This window comes from Nycticebus coucang, chromosome 12 (genome assembly GCF_027406575.1).
Source record: "Nycticebus coucang isolate mNycCou1 chromosome 12, mNycCou1.pri, whole genome shotgun sequence".
Lineage (NCBI taxonomy): Eukaryota > Metazoa > Chordata > Mammalia > Primates > Lorisidae > Nycticebus > Nycticebus coucang.
Genome location: NC_069791.1, coordinates 1,176,499 through 1,200,002, shown reverse-complemented (window position 1 = coordinate 1,200,002; position 23,504 = coordinate 1,176,499). Strand labels below are relative to the sequence as shown.

General features: G+C 46.6%; 3 protein-coding genes across 8 annotated transcripts in view; 2 read left to right on the top strand and 1 right to left on the bottom strand.

The window, feature by feature from the left end:
• Positions 1 to 14,444: 14,444 nt before the first annotated feature.
• Positions 14,445 to 22,332, bottom strand: LLPH (LLP homolog, long-term synaptic facilitation factor). 6 transcript variants are annotated; one of them, XM_053554309.1, is made up of 3 exons: positions 22,256 to 22,332; positions 19,220 to 19,431; positions 14,445 to 15,006 (listed from the first exon to the last, which is right to left on the bottom strand). In XM_053554309.1, exons 2-3 carry the CDS (start codon positions 19,422 to 19,424, stop codon positions 14,837 to 14,839), a joined length of 375 nt encoding a protein of 124 aa, XP_053410284.1. In that variant the 5' UTR covers positions 19,425 to 19,431; positions 22,256 to 22,332; the 3' UTR covers positions 14,445 to 14,836. The 6 variants fall into 6 exon arrangements, with proteins under 6 accessions (XP_053410284.1, XP_053410283.1, XP_053410285.1 ...); XM_053554308.1 differs by lacking the exon at positions 22,256 to 22,332 and adding an exon at positions 21,102 to 21,237; XM_053554310.1 differs by lacking the exon at positions 22,256 to 22,332 and adding an exon at positions 21,106 to 21,237.
• IRAK3 (interleukin 1 receptor associated kinase 3) overlaps positions 21,087 to 23,504 on the top strand; it is an 81,489-nt gene continuing 79,071 nt past the window's right edge. The window contains exons 1-2 of the mRNA XM_053554302.1: positions 21,087 to 21,217; positions 21,556 to 21,739. The gene's annotated coding sequence lies outside the window, so the exon portion shown is untranslated. The remainder of the gene's footprint in view (positions 21,218 to 21,555; positions 21,740 to 23,504) is intronic.
• Positions 22,290 to 23,332, top strand: LOC128560816 (bis(5'-adenosyl)-triphosphatase). The gene has a single exon (XM_053554306.1). The coding sequence runs from the start codon at positions 22,290 to 22,292 to the stop codon at positions 22,737 to 22,739; it is 450 nt and encodes a 149-aa protein (XP_053410281.1). The 3' UTR covers positions 22,740 to 23,332.

The window sequence follows — 23,504 nt, the reverse complement described above, 5'->3', positions numbered from 1 at the left end:
GTGGCCCTCGAGGAGTCACAGGGATGGGGGGAGGATGCCCAAGTGGGCTGGACAGGTGCAGGGTGTGGGCACAAGGCCGTGGGGGCTCCAAGGCCTTAGAACAGAGCAAGGCACCTGCAGGCATCCACAACATGAGCCTGGAAACCCAGTGCCCCTACCAGGAGCCATACACAGAAGGGACTCCGTACACAGCCCATCTGTGGGAGGCACCTGGCATCGGAGTCAGCGACAGCGAGTGGAAAGATGGGTCCTGGGTCCACCATGGGTGGGGATAAAAAATCACTCATGGGCACAGAGATTCTGTTGAGATGATGAGAATGTTCTGGAAACAGATGGTGGCAATGGCTGTACAGCATTGCCAGTGGCTTCATGGCACAGAATTGCACTTAAAGTGATCAAAATGGGCTGGGCATGGTGGCTCATGCCTGTCATCCCAGCACTCTGGGAGGCTTAGGTGGGTGGATTGCTTAAGCTCGGGACACTGTGACCAGCCTGAGCCAGAGCAAGACCCTGTCTCTCAAAATAGCCAGCGTGGTGGTAGATGCCTGTAGTCTCAGCTACTCAGGAGGCTGAGGTGGGAGGATCACTTGAGCCCAGGAGTTTGAGGTTGCTGTGAGCTGTGACACCACAGCACTCTACCCTGGGTGATAGAGTGAGACTCTGTCTCAAAAAAAAAAAAAAAAAGACAGTGATGAAAAGTATACCTTTTGTGACAGTGACCCAGCCAGAGGCAGAGCAGGCAGGCTTGGAGGGTCTCTGCAGGGCCAGGGCCAGCTTTATGTTAGGCATCAATATAATACACACTAAAAAATTACACATTAAAAAGTATACAGGTTGAGAAGATTTTATAAACATTTTGTGAGATTTTGTAATGAATAATTTGTAAATTACATTGTTACAATTTCCCATTTTCCCTACGTATGGTGAATTTAGGGACACCTTTAGGAACAACTTTTGGGACACCTACATACAATGTTAGACCAACAACGGCTGCTAATTATGGGGTTTCTCTTTCTAAGCACACCTTACCAGAAGGGGACAATAGAACATGGGGAGCAGACACATGTGGGCGTGACCACCCCACCATTTACAGTCTGAACCCCATGGTGTGCGGAGCCTGCCATGCCCTGCAGGCCTCTGTCCCTTGCTCCTCACAGCCTCTGTGCCGCAGAACCCACACTCTCCCTGTCACAGACCCACAGGCACAGAGGCACAGAGGCCACCGTGACAGAGCTGTCTACGCCTGCAAGTCCTCCCTCAGGGCATGCAAACAGGGGACTGGTGGCCCTCACAATGGACGCCGCGCACGCCGTGTGAGACTGGAGAACAGGTGAGGCTGGCAGAGGCAAGCACCTGCCACATCCACACTGACACGGGAAACAGAGGGGCAGAGTGCGACGGCCACTCAGGGTCCCTGGAGAGGGAGGGGGCCACCAAGAGAGTTAATGACACAAGTCAAAGCAAAAGAGGGCTCAGAGAATTCTAACAGAACAAACACTGCGGAGAAGAGGAGTGAATGAGGCTGTCAGAAGCCCCAGGTCTGCCCCAGCTCAAGATGCATCCCCAACTTTCTCAGGACCCAGGGAGGGGGCACTGGCCATCTGCTGCATCCTCCATCCCCAGGGGAGAGAGCCCGAGAGCATGGCTGAGGAAGGCTCTGAGGGAGCGCCCGCCATACATAGCAGTCGGCCAGAGTAACATGGCCACGGCCACATGGAGGGGTGGGGAGTGGCCTCCTACCATGTGCCTAGAAGGAGTCCAAGTCTCTGTTGGACATACCAACACCACCACAGCATCCCAGGCAGTCCCAGCCATAGTGCCCCCGACCTCTACCCAGTGCCCCTGACCTCTACCCAGTGCCCCCGATCTCTATCCAGTGCCTCCTGATGTCTACCTAGTTCCCCTGACCTCTACCCAGTTCCCCTGACCTCTACTCAGTGCCCCCAACCTCTACCCAGTTCCCCTGACCTCTACCCAGTGCCCCCGACCTCTACCCAGTGCCCCCAACCTCTACCCAGTGCCTCCTGATGTCTACCTAGTTCCTCTGACCTCTACCCAGTTCCCCTGACCTCTACCCAGTGCCCCCAACCTCTACCCGGTGGCCCCAACCTCTACCCAGTGCCTCCTGATGTCTACCTAGTTCCCCTGACCTCTACCCAGTGCCCCCTGACCTCTACCCGGTGGCCCCAACCTCTACCCAGTGCCTCCTGATGTCTACCTAGTTCCCCTGACCTCTACCCAGTTCCCCTGACCTCTACCCAGTGCCCACAACCTTACCCGGTGGCCCCAACCTCTACCCAGTGCCTCCTGATGTCTACCCAGTTCCCCTGACCTCTACCCAGTGCCCCCAACCTCTACCCGGTGCCCCTGACCTCTACCCAGTGCTTCCCGTCCTCTACCTGGTGCTGCCCGACCTCTAACCAGTGCCCCCAATGTCTACGCAGTGCCCCCAATGTCTAACCAGTGCCCCCGATGTCTACCCAGTTCCACTGACCTCTACCCAGTGCCCCTGATCTCTACCCAGTGCTTCCTGATGTCTGCCCATTGACCCACCGATGTAAAGCACTTCTCACATATATTGTCTTATGGGAGACTCACAAATCAAGGTCAGTTTCATGGTTTCTATTGTAAAGCTCGGGATACAGGGGCAAAGAAATTCAGTCCCTTGCCCAGGGTCACACACTGTCACAGTGAGTGGCAGGGCCAGGGTTTGAGCCCCAGCCTTCTGACGCTTAGTCTAGTCCAGGGCCGTCCCCTGGATGCCTCCAGGCAGATAGCAGGGACAGATGCCAGATCACAGTGGCGGAAGACAGGACACCCAGGAAGCTGAGATGTGACCTTGCAGCCTGGGAAAGCTTCCTGGCAGGAGAGTGACCTCCCCAGAGAAAGGTTCCAATGGTTTAAATTTACAACCCCACAAGGGTGCCCCAGACGAGCACTCCCACACTCCCGGAAAGATAATTAATTGCTTCAGCCTGTCAGGAGAGCAGTTTTGGCAACTGGGATAAGGAGTCTTTTTAATACAAGCTCATACTCTTCTAGAAAGCTCACATAAGAACAGAATCAGGTAAGGGCTAGATTTATGTGTAAGGCCATAATACTGCAAAAGAGTGTTTTAATGGCAAAAAAAGGATTTTGGAAAAAATTTAAATGTTCAAAAGTAAACAAATAAGAAAATGTATAGTTTATCACAAGACAGAATACGAGAGAACTTTCCAAACAACACGTTTAAAGACTTTCCAGTGGCATGGGGAAAAACCCTCAGAACATAAAGCTTAAGAAAGCAGGATATGAAATTATATAGTGTGGGACAATTATGAAAACACACACACAGCTACATGTTCTCTGGGTGGTTGGATTATGAATGATTTTATTTCATTTATGCTTTCCTGAGTTTTTACATTTTCTACAACATACATGTGTTACTTTTAAAAGAAAAAAATAATAAAAGTTATAAAAATAAAAAGAAGTTGATAACCACACAGGATGAATTAGAAGAAAAAGAGTAGACAAAAAAACTCTGGGCTTTCATGGGAGTGCAAAGGAGGGCAGGAGGTTCATTATTGTTTTGTTTTGTGTTGAGAGACGTGATGTCACCTGTGAGCTGAGGAGGCACGGCTGCCAGCAGGAACATTTCAGTGATTAACTACGGCAGAAACAGACCCACGGAAAAGATCCCTAGTCACTCACCACAGCTCTACTTAGCAGCACCTCTTTCAATAAAAAAGAATACAATTAATTTTGACATTGGTCTGAATGCTATGTTTGTGTGGCTGTCATTGATTTATGGTTTCAAAAAGATTGATCCTGTGAGTACAAAGTCCTGGGCTCCTGGGCTCTGCTAGGAATGACTAAAGTCAGCCTCAGTTTCCTCATCTGTTAAGAAGCACAGGATTAAAATAGGTGATATATTTTCCAGGCTTAAATACTATGACTATTTTCGTCCACATTAATTTCATGTTAATGAAACCAACCTGTAAGTGTATTTGTGTAAAACATTCTCAGCTAGACCACCCACCAAACCAAACTGAACTGGAAGGCCTCTGTGTGTGCCAGTATGCTAGGTGCCATGTTAAATTAAAACAGAGTTCTTTCCCCAGCATTTGACATTTTCAAAAATGGTTTGTAGACTTAAAGGAAAAGTTAGCTAAGAGATTTGTAGAAACCTTTACAATGAAACCATCATTTTTTTTTTTTTAATCTAACGACTACAAGGCTCCCTGTTGGGGATGGCGGATAGAGCACGCTTAAGTACACAAACACACCACACACTTTGCTTTGATACACAGTGAAAATATACTTGTCTCTTTTTTTTATGCCTGCCTTTAGTCAAAAAACTTGGGGAGCGTTTTCAAATATAAAATGCAACAGGATGGGAGACAACAAAAACATGCAACTTACCTGAATTTCCAAATGAAAAATGAAAACCTTCATTTAATTAATAGAACGTACTTTCAAGCAGTAGTCAGCAAACTTTTTCTTAAAAGGCCAGATTGTAATTTAGGCTTTGCAGGCCACAGGAGAATCTGTCTCACTTGCTCAATTCTGCCTTTGTAGCACAAATTAGCAACAGATAGTACAGGAATAAGCAGGCATGGATTTGTGCCAATAAAACTTTACTTGCAAAAACAAGGGGCCAGCCCGTTTGTCTACTACTTTAGTGGGGTTTTTTTTAATAGAATACCTGAGACTGGTAATGCATAAAGGAAAGAGGATTATTTAGCTCACAGTTCTAGAGGCTGGGAAGTCCAAAGTCAGGCTGCCACACCTGGTGAGGGCCTGGCGCTGCCTCCTAGCACAGCAGGTAAGAGGGGCAGATGGGGCAGACAAGGCTGGCCGGGCTTTATAACAGCCCCCAGCACTGTAACTAGTCCAGTCCTGCACAATCGAGGACTTCAGGAATTAACCTGGTCCCGTGACACTGGCAGTAAAGTCACCTTTTAGAGGCCCCACTTCCCAACACTGCCTCACCAGGGACAAAATCTCCAACACATGAATTCTGGGGGACACATTTAAGCCACAGCACTCAGCCCTGCGGTGACGTATTTTTCCTATTCTTGTTGCGTTTAGTTAGTGCCAGGAGATGAGGGTGGAAATAAGAGTGAGAAAGCGTAACAAGGGGCAAGGCAGAGGTGGAAAGGGAGGAATGCCTTGGGGGCAGAGCGAGGGCAGGGCAGTGATGCGGGCCCCTGGAGCAAGACCCACACAGAAGGTGCCAAGGAGGAAAGGGGGAAGGAGGGAAACGCAGATGAGGGGAGAGAAAGACAAAGAGAGAAAGAGAGACAGCGCGGGAGCAGGGGACTGAATAGTACTAGGGGTCACGTGTGGACAAAAAGCACTTACAACTAAATTCCCCCGAGACTTCAAAAATGTTTGACTAACAGCTTTACATCTTTAAGAAAACAATAAAAACAAAGCAACATGTAAGAAAAACAGACTGAAGGAAAAAGACAAGTAAAAGGATGCAAAGAAAAGGAGGAAGAGCGCGTCCCGGGGAGGGGTGGGAGGGATGGTTGTTCCTCCTGACCTCCCCATCTCTGCTTCTTGGATTCCAACTACCAAGTCTGAGCTGCACTCTCTGGCCTTGCTGGGGATGTTCTGGTCAAAATGGCCAGCTGCCACATGCCCAGCGGTGACCTGGCAGCCGCCCAACTCTCTAGCCCCGCCAGCAACCCAAGCCTGGTGGTCTCAGCTGCCACCCACCTGCCTTTCCAGGAACGGCTGGTGTCCAACCCTCCTGGCGCTGAGTTCAGCTGTGCACCGACAAGTCTGGGACTCAACAGTGGGCCAGTTTCCTCATCCATCGGTCACACCTGGGCGTTTCCTTTCAGTAACAACTGTGTGGAGAAGACCCAGGGGTCCTCCAGCACTTGGTTCTAAATGACTAAAGTATATCCTTCAGTTCTAACCTTTTAAATCTTCTAACCTAAGGTGTGGCTGTGAGAAAGGAGAATAAAGGACCTGGGACCCTTGGGCAGAATCACGTGCCACCTGATTAAAGGGGGATTCACTTCTCTCCCTGCTCCCTTCCATTTCTTTCCCTCCTGCTCCATCCCTTCTCTAGAGATAATCCAACAGCTTCTTTTCAATTTATACCTGGCTTTAAATAACACTCACATTCAGGAAGTTCTTCTTTACGTTTAACCCAAATCCTTTCTGCTCCGCTTAAAACCCATTTCCCCCGTGGAGATTTGGAACAGCTGGTTCCCATTCTGTTGGTGGCCACTCTTCTTAAAGATTCACAGGCTTGTAAAGGACAGCCACGCCAACCTCACTGTGGCACCCAGCTCCCTTCTTAAGCATTTTCCTACGTGTTTATCAATAACCTGTTGCTTAGTCTGAGATCTGATTCGTGAGCAAATTCCTATAGCGAAAGAAAGACAGCAGCTTCAGTAACTCAAGGAGCAGAGGGGCGTAAAGGCAATTACTTTTTTTCTTTTTTTGAGACAGAGTCTCACTATATCACCCTCAGTAGAGTGCCAAGGCATCACAGCTCACAGCAACCTCATACTCTTGGGCTTAAGCAATTCTCTTGCCTCAGCCTTCCAAGTAGCTGGGATTATAGGCACGTGCCACAACACCCAGGTATTTTCTTGTTGCAGTTGTCATTGTTGTTTAGCTGGCTCAGGCTGGGTTTGAACCCACCACCCTCGGTGCATGTGGCCGGCACTGTAACCACTGAGCTATGGGCGCTGAGCTAAGGCAATCGCTTTTTACTTGGATTATTAGATACCTGCTTTTGTGAAGACACTGCCCATGTGCAGTTTGGGATACAGAGCAAAGACTGAAACCAGAGCAGAGTGCTTAGGTCTGTGTGCAGAAGCACAGGGGAGTGCCAGTCCTGCCAGCCGCCCGCAGCTCTGCTCAGGAGCAGCCCCCCAGAAGCCGGGCTCTTCAGTGCTCTAACAAACAGCGCCCAGAGCGGGGCTCTCAGTGAAATCTGTGGCTGTCTTCTCTCCATCACATGTACCTGAAACTGTTTCTTCTCTAAAGCATTAAAAAAATACATCCGGAGTAATACAAAAGATCTTCAGCTTTAAGAAGCAAACAACATATGTTCTTGAACATCTGTGCTTTTCCCAGCCTATTTTTTTCCTCATTATTGTCAAGAGAAAACTAGTTTAGTGGAATGACTCTCCACAGCGGCACAAGTCTATAATACTCCCTGTTGATTACATATAAAAGACACAAAATATTAGTTTATTAAAAGCAGCTTCAACCATTGCTGTACAAAGCAATCCTCTGATGGAACAGATTTATGAAGTAACAGCTGAAAGGTATGCAGATCACAAGATACATGACAAATGTACTTTATTACACGAATCAGAAATACCATATGTACCAGCAGTTACTACACAGTGACACACAACACCCAACTAAGACCATATAAAGATCTGGCCGATATTGAAAACCATAAAGACAGAGCGTGAGAGTAAGAAAGTGTTTCATAAGATAGCATAATGCCAGGATAGTTCGTCGCTTTAGAAAATTAAATACACTCTGCATATTAAAAACTTATTGCATTCTAAAACTATGCCACTCTTTAAATTAAAATTCAAAGTATTTTGCCCTATTCATTGTTTCAAGCAGATGTTTATAACGTCTTTGCATACTTTAAAGTGGAATTTGGCAGAATGAATACCAGACTCAACAGTCACAAAATTAAGGAGATTTTATATCTTGTTATTTCCATCAAAAAGATACTTAAGTCTACAATCAGGTAGTGCTGAAAACTATCTAGCAAAATGAGCGTCTGCATCTCAGATAGGTCGACATCAGAAAGGACTCTCACAGTTTTGAACCTGAATTTCAAGAACAGTGGCCCCTCCGTATCTGTGGGACTTGCATCTTTGGATTCAACTGACCAGGAGCAAACATTTTCAAAAGAAAAACGGATGGCTGCAGACTGTCGTCATTCTGTGAATAATAGTGTCACAACTGCATGGCATTTGCAATGTATTAAGCATTTTATGTAAACTAGAGGTGACATCAAGCACAATCACAGCCTGCATGCCAGCGTCTCAGCACATGATGAACCATGTAGATGGAGGCCCCATAAGATCATAATGAGCTGAAAACTGTCACCCAGTGTCATCCCAGCCACCGTCATGTCGAGCACAAGGCACCACTTGTGTTTGTGGTGATGCTGATGACCACACTGCCCGCCATGTGGAAGTGCAGCACACACAGTCACGTGCAGGGTGTGACACTTGGCAGTGGTGGCCTTCTTACTGGTTCATATGTTTACTATACTACTGTATTTTGTTATGTACAATGTGCTCCCGTGTATAATCCATATCCACTTTTTTTGCCCAAACTTTTAGGAAAACTTCCCTCAAGAAAGTAAGGGGCTGGGCAGTGTCCGTAGTTCAGTGGTTAGGGCACCGGCAACATATACCGAGGCTGGCAGGTTCAAACCCGGCCTGGGCCAGATAAACAACAACGACAACTGCAACCACAACAACAAAATAGTCAGGTGTTGTGGTGGGCACCTGTAGTCCCAGCTGCTTGGGAGGCTGAGGCAAGAGAATTGCTTAAGCCCAAGAGTTTGAGGTTGCTGTGAGCTGTGATGCCATGGCACTCTACCCAGGGTGACAGCTTAAGACTGTCTCCAAAAAAAAAAAAAGTGGGGGGCTTTTGGCCAGGGGAGACATATGGGGAGGGCTAATGCTCCCTGGTAAATGTGCAGCTTGCACATCCCTCCCACAGCCACCTGCTCTGCGGAGGATGCCCCCTTTCTTCCCTGCTCTCCATATTTGGAGCTGAAACTGAGATGGGCCAGGCATGTGGCCAGTGAGGTGGGAGCTTCTGAGGCCGCTTAGCCTCTGAGCAGCCAGGCAGGTTCCTGGGGCCAGCCAAGGGGTCCTGGTACCCTCTGTGTGGCTGGGCCTTGGCCTTGGGCCTTGCCCTGCCTGGCCACGGCCTGCTCACAAGCCCTGCCACCACTACCTCCCTCGGCTCTCCGTTCCCAAGCTCACTCCCATGTATAATGCTCATCCTTATTTTCCCCTCAAAAATCTGGTCCAAAAGTGTGCATTGTACACAGCAAAGTATTGTACATACTTTTGTCATTTTAGAATGTACTCTTTCTACTTATTAAAAAAAGTTATCTGTGAAACAGCTCAGGCAGGTCCACCAGCGCATATTCCAGAAGGCATTGATATCGAGAAAGATGACAGCTCTGTGCTTGTTTTTGCCCCGAGATATGGAGGTGGAAGGTGTGGGAGTGAGGGGAGGCTTGCCCTCTTCCCTGGGAGTTTGCTAAAAGATCAAATCACAATTAAGGCAGATAAATAAGAGAAGAAAATTATTTCCAAATACCATGAACATGAGAGAATCACAAGAGTAATTGATCAGCCAATATTTCAAGGAAACTCTGATATTTTTATGTCTGTCTTTTGGAGGGGAGGGACATGTGGAGTAAGGTAATTCTATTCAGGGATGACAAAAGCAGCTAAACAGAACAAATAGGGGGACACAGATTGACTTGTATACGATGCTCTTTGCAAATTAAACTAACCTGAGAGGCAGGTGTTATGTCTGAGATAATGTTGGGCCAGGTCCCCTGGTCTTCTTGGGCTGTATTCCTGCAATATGCTGAGATGCCAGGGAGAGGAGGGGACACCAGCCACCCCTTGGGCCCTCTGACAAGCTCTGCCCACAGAGGGAAAGCCCTGTCAGTGTCTCTTTTAACCTCAAATGGCCATTAATTCAAAATATTCTTTATACCGGGCGGCGCCTGTGGCTCAGTGAGTAGGGCGCTGGCCCCATATGCCGAGGGTGGTGGGTTCAAACCCAGCCCCGGCCAAACTGCAACAAAAAAATAGCCGGGCGTTGTGGCGGGCGCCTGTAGTCCCAGCTGCTCCGGAGGCTGAGGCAAGAGAATCGCCTAAGCCCAAGAGTTAGAGGTTGCTGTGAGCCGTGTGATGCCACGGCACTCTACCCAAGGGTGGTACAGCGAGACTCTGTCTCTACAAAAAAAAAAAAATATTCTTTATACCAAGTAGTCATATTTTGGGGTGAAATGTCTTGAGCTCCTTTAGAGACAATGATACTGCTGACCCTAACTGTGTGTAGGACTAGGTTAATGTGTGTGTGTGCCTTAATTTTTAACAAAAAGTTTCTAAAGTAAAAAAATTCTGAAAATAAAAAAACTTAGAATAAGGACATAAAGGAAATAATTTTGTATAGATGTACGATGTGTTTTAAGCTAAATGTTATTACAAAAGGGAGAAAAAGTTTTAAAATAATGTAAAAGTTTATAAAGTAAAAAAGAAGAAACTTTTCTTTATAAATCTCGTGCAGCCTAAGCGTGCAGTGTGTAAAGTCTGCAGCGACGTCTGAGGCCTTCACACTCACTCACCACTCACTCACGGACTCCCCAGGGCAACTTCCAGTCCTGCCAGCTCCACTCCTGATGAGTGACCAGTAAGTCTGCATCACTTTTTATCTTTTACACCATATTTTTACTGTGCCTTTTCTAGGTTTAGGCTTGTAGGTGCACAGACAACTGTGGCATAACCGCCCACAGAGCTTAGCATGGTGCCCGGCCGTGCAGGTGGGTAGCCTGAAGCAGCAAGCCAGGCCACAGGGCCTGGGTGTGCCGGGGCTGGGCCATCCAGGTCCATGTAAGTGACCCTGTGGCGTTCACACAGCAATGAAATCACTTCACCAGGTTCCTCAGAGCACAGCCCCGTCACCAAACTCACATGAGTGCAGACGGCAGGACACACACAGGTGGTCTGCAGACACTTCCCCACTTTACAGGAGGGATTTGAGCATCTGAGGGGTCCTGGAATCCATACCCCATCGACACTGAGACCACTGTACAATGTCAGAGATCAAGTGGCTGTCCAGGTGTAGCCTGATGCCCCAAGGTTCCGTCTCATCCCCCAACATCTCGGCTAGAAGATGGCCCTTTAGGTGGAGTCAAAGTGCCTCTGCAGTCCCTGTCATAGGTGTACACTCTCCGCCCAGGACGGTCTTGCTGACCACTTCACAGCTGCATGACTTCAGACAAGTTTATTTATCTCCTCAAATTATTTCTTCATCTGAAAATAGGGATAAGAGTGATGATCGATCCCTTGGTAGTGTTTTCAGGATGCAATAACCTATAAATAAAGCATTAGGCGGAGGGAACACTCTCTGCATGTCGTCCACCATGTTATTTTTACTGTCAAGCTATTGATCAAGTCTTATTTGACACCATATTATATTTTTTCCCCTGCTCTAAAACAGGCGCAAAAGCCCCTTGGCATTCAACTATGTTAAATTTAGGGCTCTTCTTGTGAACAAGCCCAGGCCCAGCTGCCTGGCAGGCCCCTGGGGACAGCAGAGTGGCCTTTGTCCTGGTGTAAACACTTCACAGTCCCACTCCACCCCTAAGGCTTCTCCTGTGAAAGTGGCATGTGTCTGCTGCAATGGTGTTTTATGTGCTTACAATATGGCGAAAGAAGTACAGTTTGTGCCTAGCATAAATGTGAACCAGTCTGCCAGATGGCATCAGAAATTAGTCACTTAGGCTCGGTGCCCATAGCACAGTGGTTACAGCACCGGCCACATACACTGAGGGTGGTGGGTTCAAACCCAGCCTGGGCCAGCTAAACAACAATGACAACTGCAACAACAACCAATAGCTGAGGATTGTGGGGTACGCCGATAGTCCCAGCTACTTGGGAGGCTGAGGCAAGAGAATCACTTAAGCTCAAGAGTGTGAGATTGTTGTGAGCTTGAGGCCATGGCACTCTACCCAGGGTGACATAATGAGACTCTTTCAAAAAAAAAAAAAAAAAAAAAGAAAATAAATTAGTCATTTAACTAGAAAGACCAGCTGACGGCTCAATATCTGCCTTTCAATTTACCTAAAAATTTGGTGATTCCTTGAGACCCCTTTAAATCCCCCCACTTCACCTTGTGGTCAGCACTCACTAGTCTAAGCCACACACTGATGCTCACCAGTCTCCACCAGTCCATTCCTGACACGTGAATTAAATCATTTATACCTGGTTACTTCTCCTACGTCTATAAACCACATCCCAGACACACTTCTCCTAAGTCTATAAACCACATCCCAGACACACAAACTTTGAAGACATACAATTTCCTAAGAAGCAAATACACACTGCTGCTTATTTGTTTCACGCAGCGTGTGAATGAACTATATAGTGAGGAGAGCAACACATCCACCTAAACTAATGTGACAGCAGAAGAGAAATGTGGTCAGAACACAACTTCATGTGACCTCAAGTCACAGCTGCAGTTCAGTCCTCACTGAGCAGGCACACGGGCACCACTGGTCATGGTGGACATGTCCCCTCTGGGGTTGGACAGCCCACTGCTAGTGACTCATTAATCCTGCCTCAGCCTGGATATCTGAAGAGAACTCAGAGTCATTTCTCAATTAAAACCTGCTCTGCATGTGATCCTGAGCTTCCATCAACCCAGTCCAACCTGAGCTGAACCAGAGAATATGTATTCTACCCTAAAATGACCTTCCTCTCTTAGAAGAGTCTGTCCATCCTGGAGGGGGACAGAGTGGCACTGTGAGAGTACACACCGGGCCACACGCCTGGACTCGGGTTTATTACACAGCCTGTGGGTTTCCCTATGTGGAAATGAGAGAGAACGTTGGTATCACACTCAAAGGGTTGCTGAGTGGATTAAATGAATTAATATTTTAAGCAATGTTATCCTTAAAATGACATTTTAATTTTAAATGTATTTAAAAACAAAAATAAAATGTGACATTCAATTTCAATTTAATTCTAAAATGACTTGGAGCTTAGCTTGAGCTCCATCTGGTGGTTTCACAGCAATTCTCTGGAAAACACCCATCGGAAAGATGACGAACTTCAAAAAGATAAGGTAATCATTTAAAAGATTTATAATCTCTAAGAATAAAGTGATGAAGCAATGGTCACAGCCCTGTGCTCATAGTAAAATTCCAGTCTAAATTTCCTGCCACAACTTGAGGTGGGAGAATCTTGGGGCAGAGTAGTTCAGGACTCAGGGCCTGAGAGGCCATTCACAAGACAGGGAGGGCCCTTCTCTTCAACAGCGACCACTCCAGAGACCGTGTGAAACTCGGGAATGTGATTTCCCATACACATTTAATCCTGAGTGAACTTCCTAACATGGAGAGGCCCGGGGAGAGCTCAGAGCTGCTGCCACGGCAGTCAAATCAGCAGTCACCAGGCACAGAAAACACCAGCATATCCCAGGCCTCGTCTCTCACGCTGACTCAAACAAAATCCACTTAGAAAACACCTGACAATGATGCCAAAATTTAAGTAAGTGCCAAATAGTAATATCACTAATGTAGACAGCTCCTATGATTAAAAGAAGGGTAAACAATCCAACTAGTATATTTAGGTCAATATTGTCAGTGGCTTAATTGGATAAGTATGTAATTTATTTTATAAATAAATATGCTATATATCCGCTTTTCCCTCAACACTGTTGTTATTCATACATATACCAAGAGGCAATGCAGGCCAAAGATGACACCCATTACTCAACTCATTTTCTTAGCTCCTTTTTCTTATCCACTAACTTTTCAATGAACTATTGAATAAACTGCAAAAAGCCTATTAAAATAATTTCAAGAACTTACTGGCATTAAATTTTATAGATTCAATCTAAGATTTGAGTCTCATCCTGTTTTTCTTTATGTTGTGCCCCAGTCCACCAGGGCACCTGGCACAAAGTTCGTGACCTTGTAACCAGGTGCCTTACTCTGATGTTTCACCTTCTACCTGGTTTTCCAGTGAAGTTAACATCCTCTCCAGCCCTGACAGCAGACATCTTGCTGGCCCTGGTCTCGCCCCAGCACCTGTGAAGTCCCTGGCACACATTAGGCATTTGGTAAATGTCTGACTGTCCGGGTCATGTGTAAGGTGGTTAACACGACTAGTGAACCTCCAGATGGAACACTGCGTCTAGACTGCTCAACTCAAAGTAAACTCAAATGTGAGTGAAAGCAGGCCAGTGAGACGATGTAGCTGAAGACCATCTCGTCACAGCAGCATGTCCCGGGTACTTTCTACCTCTCAGAAAACCCACTTCAAAGAGTCAAAAGTTACACACACCTTTACCTCTAGGTTCCTATAAAACTTTATCACTCCTAAACTGATGCCTTCTGTGAGTCCCAAGTGAGCAGCATCTCCCAAACTGACATGACCACAATTTTTTTAACCAAGCATCTAGAGAAACTGATTCCGAGAACACATACTGGAAAATGCTGCATTACATGTCAGGACACACAGTATTACTACTGAATGAAGAACATTAAATTAGTTCTCATGAAAAATCGAGATGTTCTAACTTCCTTATATTTTATCAAAAATCACAACTTAAAAAAAAGATTTAACGGAATGATGTGGTCTTTTTTTTAGGATGAGAAAACCTTAAGAATATATGAAAAAAAAACAAACCAAACTTTGAGGTCTAAACACAAAGTATCTTTTATTCTGAATTATACAAAATCAGATCTACTGATGTTAACATAGCTGAGTTCACCCTTTTTCGTCAGTGTTATCATTTGTCTTATCTTCACTGACTACAGATACCAGGTTGTCAGAACACCACCCACAACTGCATTACCACCACAGACTGTGGACGTCTGGTAACACCAGACACGGGGCAACGCCCAGCTGAAACCAGCACAGCTTCCACCCATCCAAGAAATGCTCTGTTCAAAGTTCCCGAAACAAACTTGAAGAGGCCTGCTGGGTGTGAACTGAAGGAAACAGCACAGGTTGGTCTTGCTGGGCGCTGAAATCCAGGTATGCGTTCTAATCGGACATTTGTCCGTGGCACTCTCCATGCTGCTCAGAGTCTACCAGGCCAAACCCTTCGCCGCCTTTGCCTTGCTTTTCCCCTTTCTTCTCTCTCTCTTTGCCTTCAGCCTTTTTCTTTGCCTCTGGTTCATCCACACTGGGTACTGCCCGTGCTGGTCAAGAAGAGTCTTTTTGTTTCTCTTGACATCAGTCTCCATTTTCATGTCATCTGAACGAAAAGACAGAAAGTCCCAGTATTAACACTCACGGGAGGAGAAACCTCTCTGGGAAGCCTGCTGAGAACATCAGAACTAAGGGTGGCCTGAGAGCACAAAAGGAGACATCCCTTGTTTGTGGAATGTTCTAGACCAGTCTCTGAAAACTCCCACGGCAAACCCCATGGCACAGGATGCCTGCTGCCACACGCCCCTGCCACCACAAAAGGCAGCAGGTGTCTATGTGTGAACAAGGAACCATCACCCTCTCTCTGGCAAATGGAGAACGCTGTCATGGTTATCCTTTGGAACAGTAAAGATTAAACAGGAAATATTTAGGATGTACGGCCTTGAATGAGTGCATCAGCAGATACAAGATTCTAAGCACATGTGAATTATAAGAATATTTCTCATATTGTTTCTTTGAGTTAAATGCACCCATACTTCTAACATATCTTAGCAGTAAATGAACAGATTAGGAAAGACTGGCCATTTCTAATGAACTTAAACTAAATTCTAATGAACTGAGAATGGAACGTGATGGACCTGGACACATGCTGGGCTGCCACACCCTGAGATCCAGATGTGCTAACAGGAGACTCGGCGGGACGTGCGGCACAGGCACGCTATGGTGTCCCTGTCCCCGACCTCACCCACTGGGAGCGATGGCCCTCCCTGGGACCTGCCTGTGGTTTGCAAGGCCGCCTGTTATTTCAAGTACCTGACCTTGTACTAGACACTTATCACTGTTTCCACGGTGCCTATGACAGTGCCTGGTATGTAACAGCCTCTCCGTAATAGTCGGAGAATGATTATCTTAGGTGCTGTTCTAGGTTCTGAGGATACAGTGCCTTCCCTCGTGGAGTTTGCAATGTTCTGTTGAGGGAGAATAAAGCAAACAAAAGGAGATTTTCTGCCAGGTGCCTGTAATCTCAGCCACTCAGAAAGCTGAGCTGAGAGGACTGATGGAGGCCAGGAGTTCAAGGCGGTAGGACACCATGATTGCACCTGTGAACAGTCACTATATCCCAGTCTAAGCAACAAAGCAAGACTCGGTCATCAAAAAAAAAAAAAAGAAAATTTCAACCTGTAGTAAGAAGAAGGTTTCTGAAGAAGTCCTGGAACCAGATTGAGACGTGGCAGGCTCTGGTAGGTTCATGAAAGAACATGAGGTCTGAAGCACAAAGTGATAGAGTATGATTTACACAAGGTATTCTAAAAGGATCAGACTGGCTGAAATATGAGAGAAGGGGAAAGGCTGACATCATGGGGCAGGAAGACATGAAGGCTGCTCAGAGTAAAGGTGACAGCCAGAGCAGGAGCCAGGCAGACCCCTGGTGTGCTTGGGGTAACTACCAGGTGGGCAGCCAACAAAGGAGAAGTGAACTCGAGGACAGAGATGAGGAACAACGGTGACATACACCGTAATAAATGAGCTGGCCCCGCTCTTCACCCCATCCCTCTTAGCTCCTAAAATACTCCAAGGAAAAGAGCATCAGATACTCCCTAAACAGGGGATAAGAGAATCCATCTCTGGGGATGGTGACTAAAGAGCAACAACTACTGATTCTGACACAGGAGGCCTAATGATAGGACTGCTTACACCACACGTCCCACCCTCACCCTGATGACCACTCCAGTGTCCAGGCATCATCCTAATGTCTCATTTTTAAGTAATTTTTGGAAATTAAAAGTATAAGAGTAAAACTAACATAAGAACTAGAAAAGTTGAAGAAATCAGACAGTATTTAACTAAAGAAAAAAAAAACAAACAGAAAACAGGAGAGAAAAGAATCCAAGAAAACCAAGCATGTATGGGCATCTGTCATCTACAACAAAGAACTCTACAACCCAACAGTAGAAAAAGAACCTAATTTAAAACGAGGCAAAGGACAAGAATAGACCTTTCTCCAAAGACAAATGAACGGTCAGTAAGTCCAGGAAAAGATGCTCAACATCATCAGTCACAAGGGAAAATGCAAATCAAACTCACGATGGAACACTACTTCACACCCTCTAAAATGGCCATAATCAAAAAAAAAAGGAAAGTAAGTATAGTGAAAGTATGAATAAACTGGACACTTGAACATTTCCTGGTGGGAATGCAACATGATGAAAAAATTACCTTATGACCCAGCAATTCAAATCCTAAGTCTACCCAAAGAACTGAAATCAAGTACTCAAACAAAAATCTGTATATAAACATTCACAGCAGGGGCTGGTGGACGTGCCTCATGCCTGTAATCCTAGCACTCTGGGAAGCCGAGGCAGGTGGATAGCTTGAGCTCCTTGAGTTCAAGACCAGCCTGAGCAAAAGTGAGACTCCCATCTCTACTAAAAATAAACAGCTGAGGCAGAAGGATCGCTTGAGCCCAAGCGTTGGAGGCTGCTGTGAGCTACAGCACTTTAGCCAGGGCCACAACTTGAAACTCTGTCTCAAGTGAAAAAAAGAAAACACACCAAAGCAACAACAAAAAAACATTCACAGCAGCTAGAAAGTGGAAGCAACCCCAATGCCCACCAACCTATAAATGGAAATGTGGTGCACACAACGGGCTCAGCCTCAGAGAGGAAAAAGGTGCTGATACAGGTCCATGGGGGTGACCCTCAAAGTATTACTGTAACGCTAAGTGAAGCAAATCAGGCACAAAAGGTCACGGTTATAAGATCCCACTTACATAAAATACCCAGAACGGGGAACTATATAGACACAGAGACACATTAGCATTTGTCAGAGGGTGGGAGTAGGTAGAGGCAAACTGTCTAGTGGGTACAAGGTTTCCTTTCAAGGCAATGAAAATGTCTTGGAATTAGAGGTGATGACTGTACAACAGGCGTATGCTGAATGCCACTGACCTGAACACTTTTAAAGGTCAATTTTATGTTATATGAGCTCTGCCTCAACAACAAAAGAATGAACAGGCAAGGGTGGCACGCATGTGGCCAACAGGACAGCAAGTGAAGTGTGTCAGAAAGTTTCAAGGGAAGCTGAAATAAAGGAGCAGACTGAGAGAAATGTGAGATGGAGGGAGTAAAAATCTTTCTTCCCTTTTTGAGATGGAGCATCCCAGAACACATTTATGCTGCTGGCAATGAACCCACAGAGGAGACTGACAAGGGTACACGTGAGTCCAGACCTTGAGGATGTAATGGGGGAGAAGATTCCAAACACAAGTGGAGAAACCAGCCTTTGAGAAAACATTTATGATAGAGGGAAAAGAGACTGTATGTTGAAATTCTTATATGACTGGACAATAGAAAAATGAGGGTGTTTCTGATGAATGTTTCATTTTTTTTTTTTTGGTTTTTGGCCGGGGCTAGGTTTGAACCTGCCACCTCTGGCATATGGGACCAGCGCCCTACTCCTTGAGCCACAGGCGCTGCCCGATGATTGTTTCATTTTTCACAGAAGTTGAAGTAAAAAGCTTTTTGTAATTTTTATTTGTATGGGATAGGAGAGGGATGGAATAAATAAAAAAAAATGATCATTTTGAAGAATGGGAAAAGAAACTCCTAGGATTGGAGGTTGAGGAATACTGCCCTCTTCATTGACCATAAAATACCACATACAGATATTGCTACTTTAAGAGTCTGGGTGTTAAGAGGGACTTTACCTAACAATTGCAATCAGTGTAACCTGGCTTATGGTACCCTCAATGAATCCCCAACAATTAAAAAAAAAAAAAAGAGTCTGGGTGTTGAGTGCTTAGTTTAGTTTGGTGCCAAACTGGTGCAATAGAATGTGAAAACCAATGAGATTTTTCCTATGCTGAAACCAGCATCATATATAGCTTCCAACTTCATAGGAACCCAGAGGTTCCTAGAATCTATCTATCAAAATGAAATACAGTGAATCCCTGTATTTTCAGGGTAACAGTACAAGTGCATAGGGCTCACAGAATGGGGACTAGATCTTGCAAAGAGTAAAAGAAGCCCTCCTATCCTGCCTAGCCCCTAAGAGAACAGTGTGACCTTCCACCTAGGGTGTGTTTTGGTTTGTCTATTCCTATAGAGCATTCATTCCTGAGACACTCATCCTGAGTGAGCAAACCATGCCTATCATGTCTGACATAAAATTTCTGACAGCACCGTTAAACATTAACGGTATAAAAAGTTGGGCATGGCAGATTAGTAGGGTGCAGTATGGGAATAGGTAAAAAGTAAATAGAATTTCGCAAACAGAATTTTTTTTTTTTTTTTTTTTTTAATAAAGCCCATAAAACTCACCTTTTTCATCCTTCACCACAGTCTGCATTTTCTCTTGGTCATGTCTGGGGACAACCACAGTCGCTACCTCTTGAACATCCTTCATCAGAACGTCCCTGTCCACTCTGAGAATGCTTTTAAGTCTGCTGAGCTCCTTTGGGGCATTCTTTTTCCTCTTTTCAGCACGCATCTTCCTTTTCCACTTACTCCGTAAGCTTTTAGCCATGTTTTACCTGAAGTTAACCAAAAAAAAAAAAACCACACAGTTAAAAGCAAATAGTTTGTATATGTATGTGTGTATACATATTTCTATATGTAAAAAGGTAAATCCTTAGAAAATCAGGCCAACAAGTATGTCTACAGAACGTGAGCAATGTTAGGGAAGATGCTTCAACCCATTCATGATTTATGATAGCTTTATGTGCAATTTATGTGAGGATCAACAGGGCACATACAGCCATTAAATAACAATTAAGAACACACTCGATGAAACTCAAGTGGTCAGGGGCAAACTATGGGTCAAGCAAATTCTAAAAGCTCTGTTGAGTTTCCTTACTGGATTGGAGAAATTAGTTTCTAGAAATGCAAAGAGCTTCATCACCTTACATTCAAGCAACAGCTTACAAACTGCAAATCGTTTTATAACCACTCCACACCCAACTTTCATTATCCACCGTCTTAAGCCAACCTACTTCAAATTTGTTTGTTTCCACTCTCGCTTCCCTTCCACGCCTCAGTCTCAGTTCACGGTTAGTTTGAATTTCTAAAAATTTAGGGCACAACACTGCCTCTTACAGTTCTCTAACGACTCCCCGTCATGTATTCAAGACCTAGGAGGCTTTGCGTGTCCTGCCCGCTGTCCCCTTAACTCTATCTCGTCTCCACCACCGGCACTTCCAACCAAAGGGAAAGAAGCGCAAACTGCGTCCCGTCCAGCGCCTTCCCACGGCGGTCCCCAGGCACGGGATCCGCCCTCCCAAGCCTGGCTCCGTCACCCACACCCACTAAGCGCCTTCTCTGACCGCGGCAGGGCTCAGCCGGCCTAGTCGGCTCACAGCCTGACACTGCTCCGTCGGAGGCTACCCCTTGCTCGGCTCCAGGCCCCCGCACACAGGGCTGCACGTCCAGCACAGGCTCTGTGAGCACCTGCTGGACGCGGGCAACCGCAAATCACTCCGCTCCCTGTCTACGATAACTCGACCCTCGCGAGGGGCCGAAGGCAGCCTCGGCGGGCCGGGAAACGGGGGCTCCGCTTCCACAGCACGTAGAGGCCGCCGCCCCGGGGCTCACGCCGGCCCGGCTCGGGGCGAGGCTGGAGACATTCCTCGAGACAGCCAGGCGCACGCCCCACAGCACCGCGGCACCCACGAGGCGCCGGACTCCGGCAGACACTCACAGCCGCGCACGCCGCAGGATACCGCCGACCGGAAGTCCGCGCGTTTCCGGCTTCCGGGCAGGGCCGGCCCGCGGCGGGTGCAGTGCACGCCGGGAGCCGAGGTCGGGGGCGGGGCCCCAGGGTTCCGCGCGGCGCGGCGGGTGTGAGGCGAGAGGGGAGGGCCGAGGTCCGGATCCACGTAGGCGCCCGTCCCGCACACGGGCCGGGTGGGGCCGAGACGCGAGCGCGGGAGGAACGAGGCTCTGCCAGGCAGGGCTGCGAGACGGTCTCCCCGCGCCCGGGGCTCCCGAGGCCGCGTGGACCGAACCGTCCGGGGCCGCGGGGATCCCGTCTTCGCGGCCTGTGGACGCGCCCGAGGGTCTCGTCACTTGGACGCTTGTTTGTGCCCCTGCCTGCGTGTCAGGCACACCTCAGAGTTGCGACCAAAACCTGAGAATAAGTCTTTCCCACCATAAAACAACCAAAGGGCGAAACGACCACCCTGCGCGGCTCTGGCCACGTCCTTACCGACCGGCAGCGGCGTAGGTCGGAACAGCGCTTCCTGCGCGTGTTGCTGACGGCGCAGCCTTGGGAACGACACTGGTCCGCCTTGTGTTTGGTTCCAACACTTGTGCGTGACAGGGGTGAGTAATTCATGTCCTAGAGTCTGGATTCCTTGTCCCTAGAGCGAAGCGACCTAACCGAGCCGACTGCGCGGGACGAGAGCTCGGCACGCGGCCGCACTTCCGTTAGGCTTACAGACTTCGGACACGGCGCTGTTCGCTTATGTAATTAGTGTTTTCTACAGACCTGCAACATAAACCAAAAACTGGGAAGGAATTGCCCTTAAGGACAACCTGGCAAGTTCCTTCTGGCTGCAGTAAAGCGGAGTTCTTTCTGAGACAATTGGTGTCCTCTAAGAAACCATGCATAGCATGGAAATTTATGAATTAAGACAAGAACTTTTATTTTGTTTTAACAGAGACTGAAAACTCATAATGTGGTATGGAAAAAGGAAGCATGCTTGAGAAACCTGATTTCTTTAAATGGAAGATTAAGTTCTTATAGAGCAATGATTTTCACTGGTGTGCCATGAGAAGATCTTAGGTATGCCACGAAAGTTCTGAAAGATCATTAAACTATTTTCAAAAGAAGTTCAAAGCGCAGTAAGTATGTATATATCCTTTTTTCACTGTTTTTTTTAATGAACATAAGTGTACTACGGAAGTTTAACTTTAGGTTCAAGGGTGCTATGAGATAAAAGTTGAAAAACAACTGTTATAAACCAAATGAATTTCTATTTTAGCAAGTTAACAATATACTATAATCTTTCATATTAGAATTTAGCTACTTTTCCCCAAAAATAAATGTGCATGTTGCATTTTAGAGAGAGCTTAATTTCAGATAGTCCAAACTTAACTGCATCTTATTTAATATACCAGGCCACAACTCCTCAGTAGACTATGGCACTAGAAAAGAGAAAATAATTTACTGTGATGAAAATGTTGTGGTGTTAAAATATATGCCACAATCCAGCTTTACAAATTCTTTAAAAAGCTGAATCAGAGGAACACAGAGAAAAGGCCATGAGAAGACACAGCAAGTGAAAAGGAAACCACACACAGGCCGAGGAGAGGAAAGAGGCCACAGAAAACCAAACCCAGCAGCACCATCTTCGTTACCTTCAGCTTCCAGAACTGCTTGAACTGTGAGGAAATGTCATTCAGATTTGGCCAACATCTCATTAAGCCCTCTGTGGTCTTTCTTAAAACAGAACTGTCCTTCGCTCTTGTGAACAGGAAACCTGTGGTGCCGGGACATGTCCTTGTGTGCCCACTGCGGTCAGTGGAACGCTTCTGTGACCTGCGTCCGGAGGAAGTGGCTGATTTGTTTCTGGCAACCCAGAGAGTTGGGACAGTGGTGGAGAAGCATTTCCAGGGGACCTCTCTCACCTTTTCCATGCAGGACGGCCCTGAAGCTGGACAGACTGTGAGGCACGTGCACGTCCACGTGCTTCCCAGGAAGGCTGGAGACTTCAGCAGGAATGACAGAATCTATGACGAGCTCCAGAAACATGACAGAGTGGGGGAGGACTCCCCGGCCTCTTGGCGATCAGAGGAGGAAATGGCAGCAGAAGCTGAAGCTCTGCGGGTCTACTTTCAGTGACACAGTAACTCAAACAAATCTCAAAGCATAAGGAAATGGGCCTCACTCTCGAGGACTCTGCAGCATTGGAAATGAAGCTAAGCAGACTTCATTACAACTTAGAATTTTGCAGCCTTTTAGGAAGGATTTTATTACACCTGTGGAAGCCACTGGGTTGTGATTCAGTTATGATGACACAAGCTGACTCAAACCCGTGGCCACAGCCCTTCCACCTCTTTGTTGATTATATACTTAGGGTAAAACTTTTCTTAAATTGTCCCTTGGCCTGGATAGAAATAAAATAGTAGTTAAAATTTTTTTTAAAAAAACTGAATCATGGACAGTACTGAAAAAACCTTTTTACTTACAGCCTTCTCCAGTTTGCATAAAAGTAGTAATGAAATAGTTAAATGGCCTTAGTGTATTTAAACTTCCTTAATGCACTCCATCATTCATACAGTTGAATATGAGCTCTGTTGTGGGCACCTCTGACGAATCTGCAAAGGAAGCCAGACTGCTGTGTCCAAGGACTTGAGCCTCACAGAACTGGAAGGCAGGTGTGGAGCTGGAGGTGCAGCACTGAGCACCTGGGACAAGTGGCAACCCCACCCAGGTCTGCTGCACTAAGGACGCAAGTCAGGGGGGCCCTAATCCACATCATCCTTTAGTAGGAACAGGAAGACTTCTGGGATGCAGATAGTGACACACACACCCACATTGTTTATTCCCTCAATGAGAACTTCAAGACAAAGTTCTATAAAGAATGAAAAGACAAAGCAAAAAGAA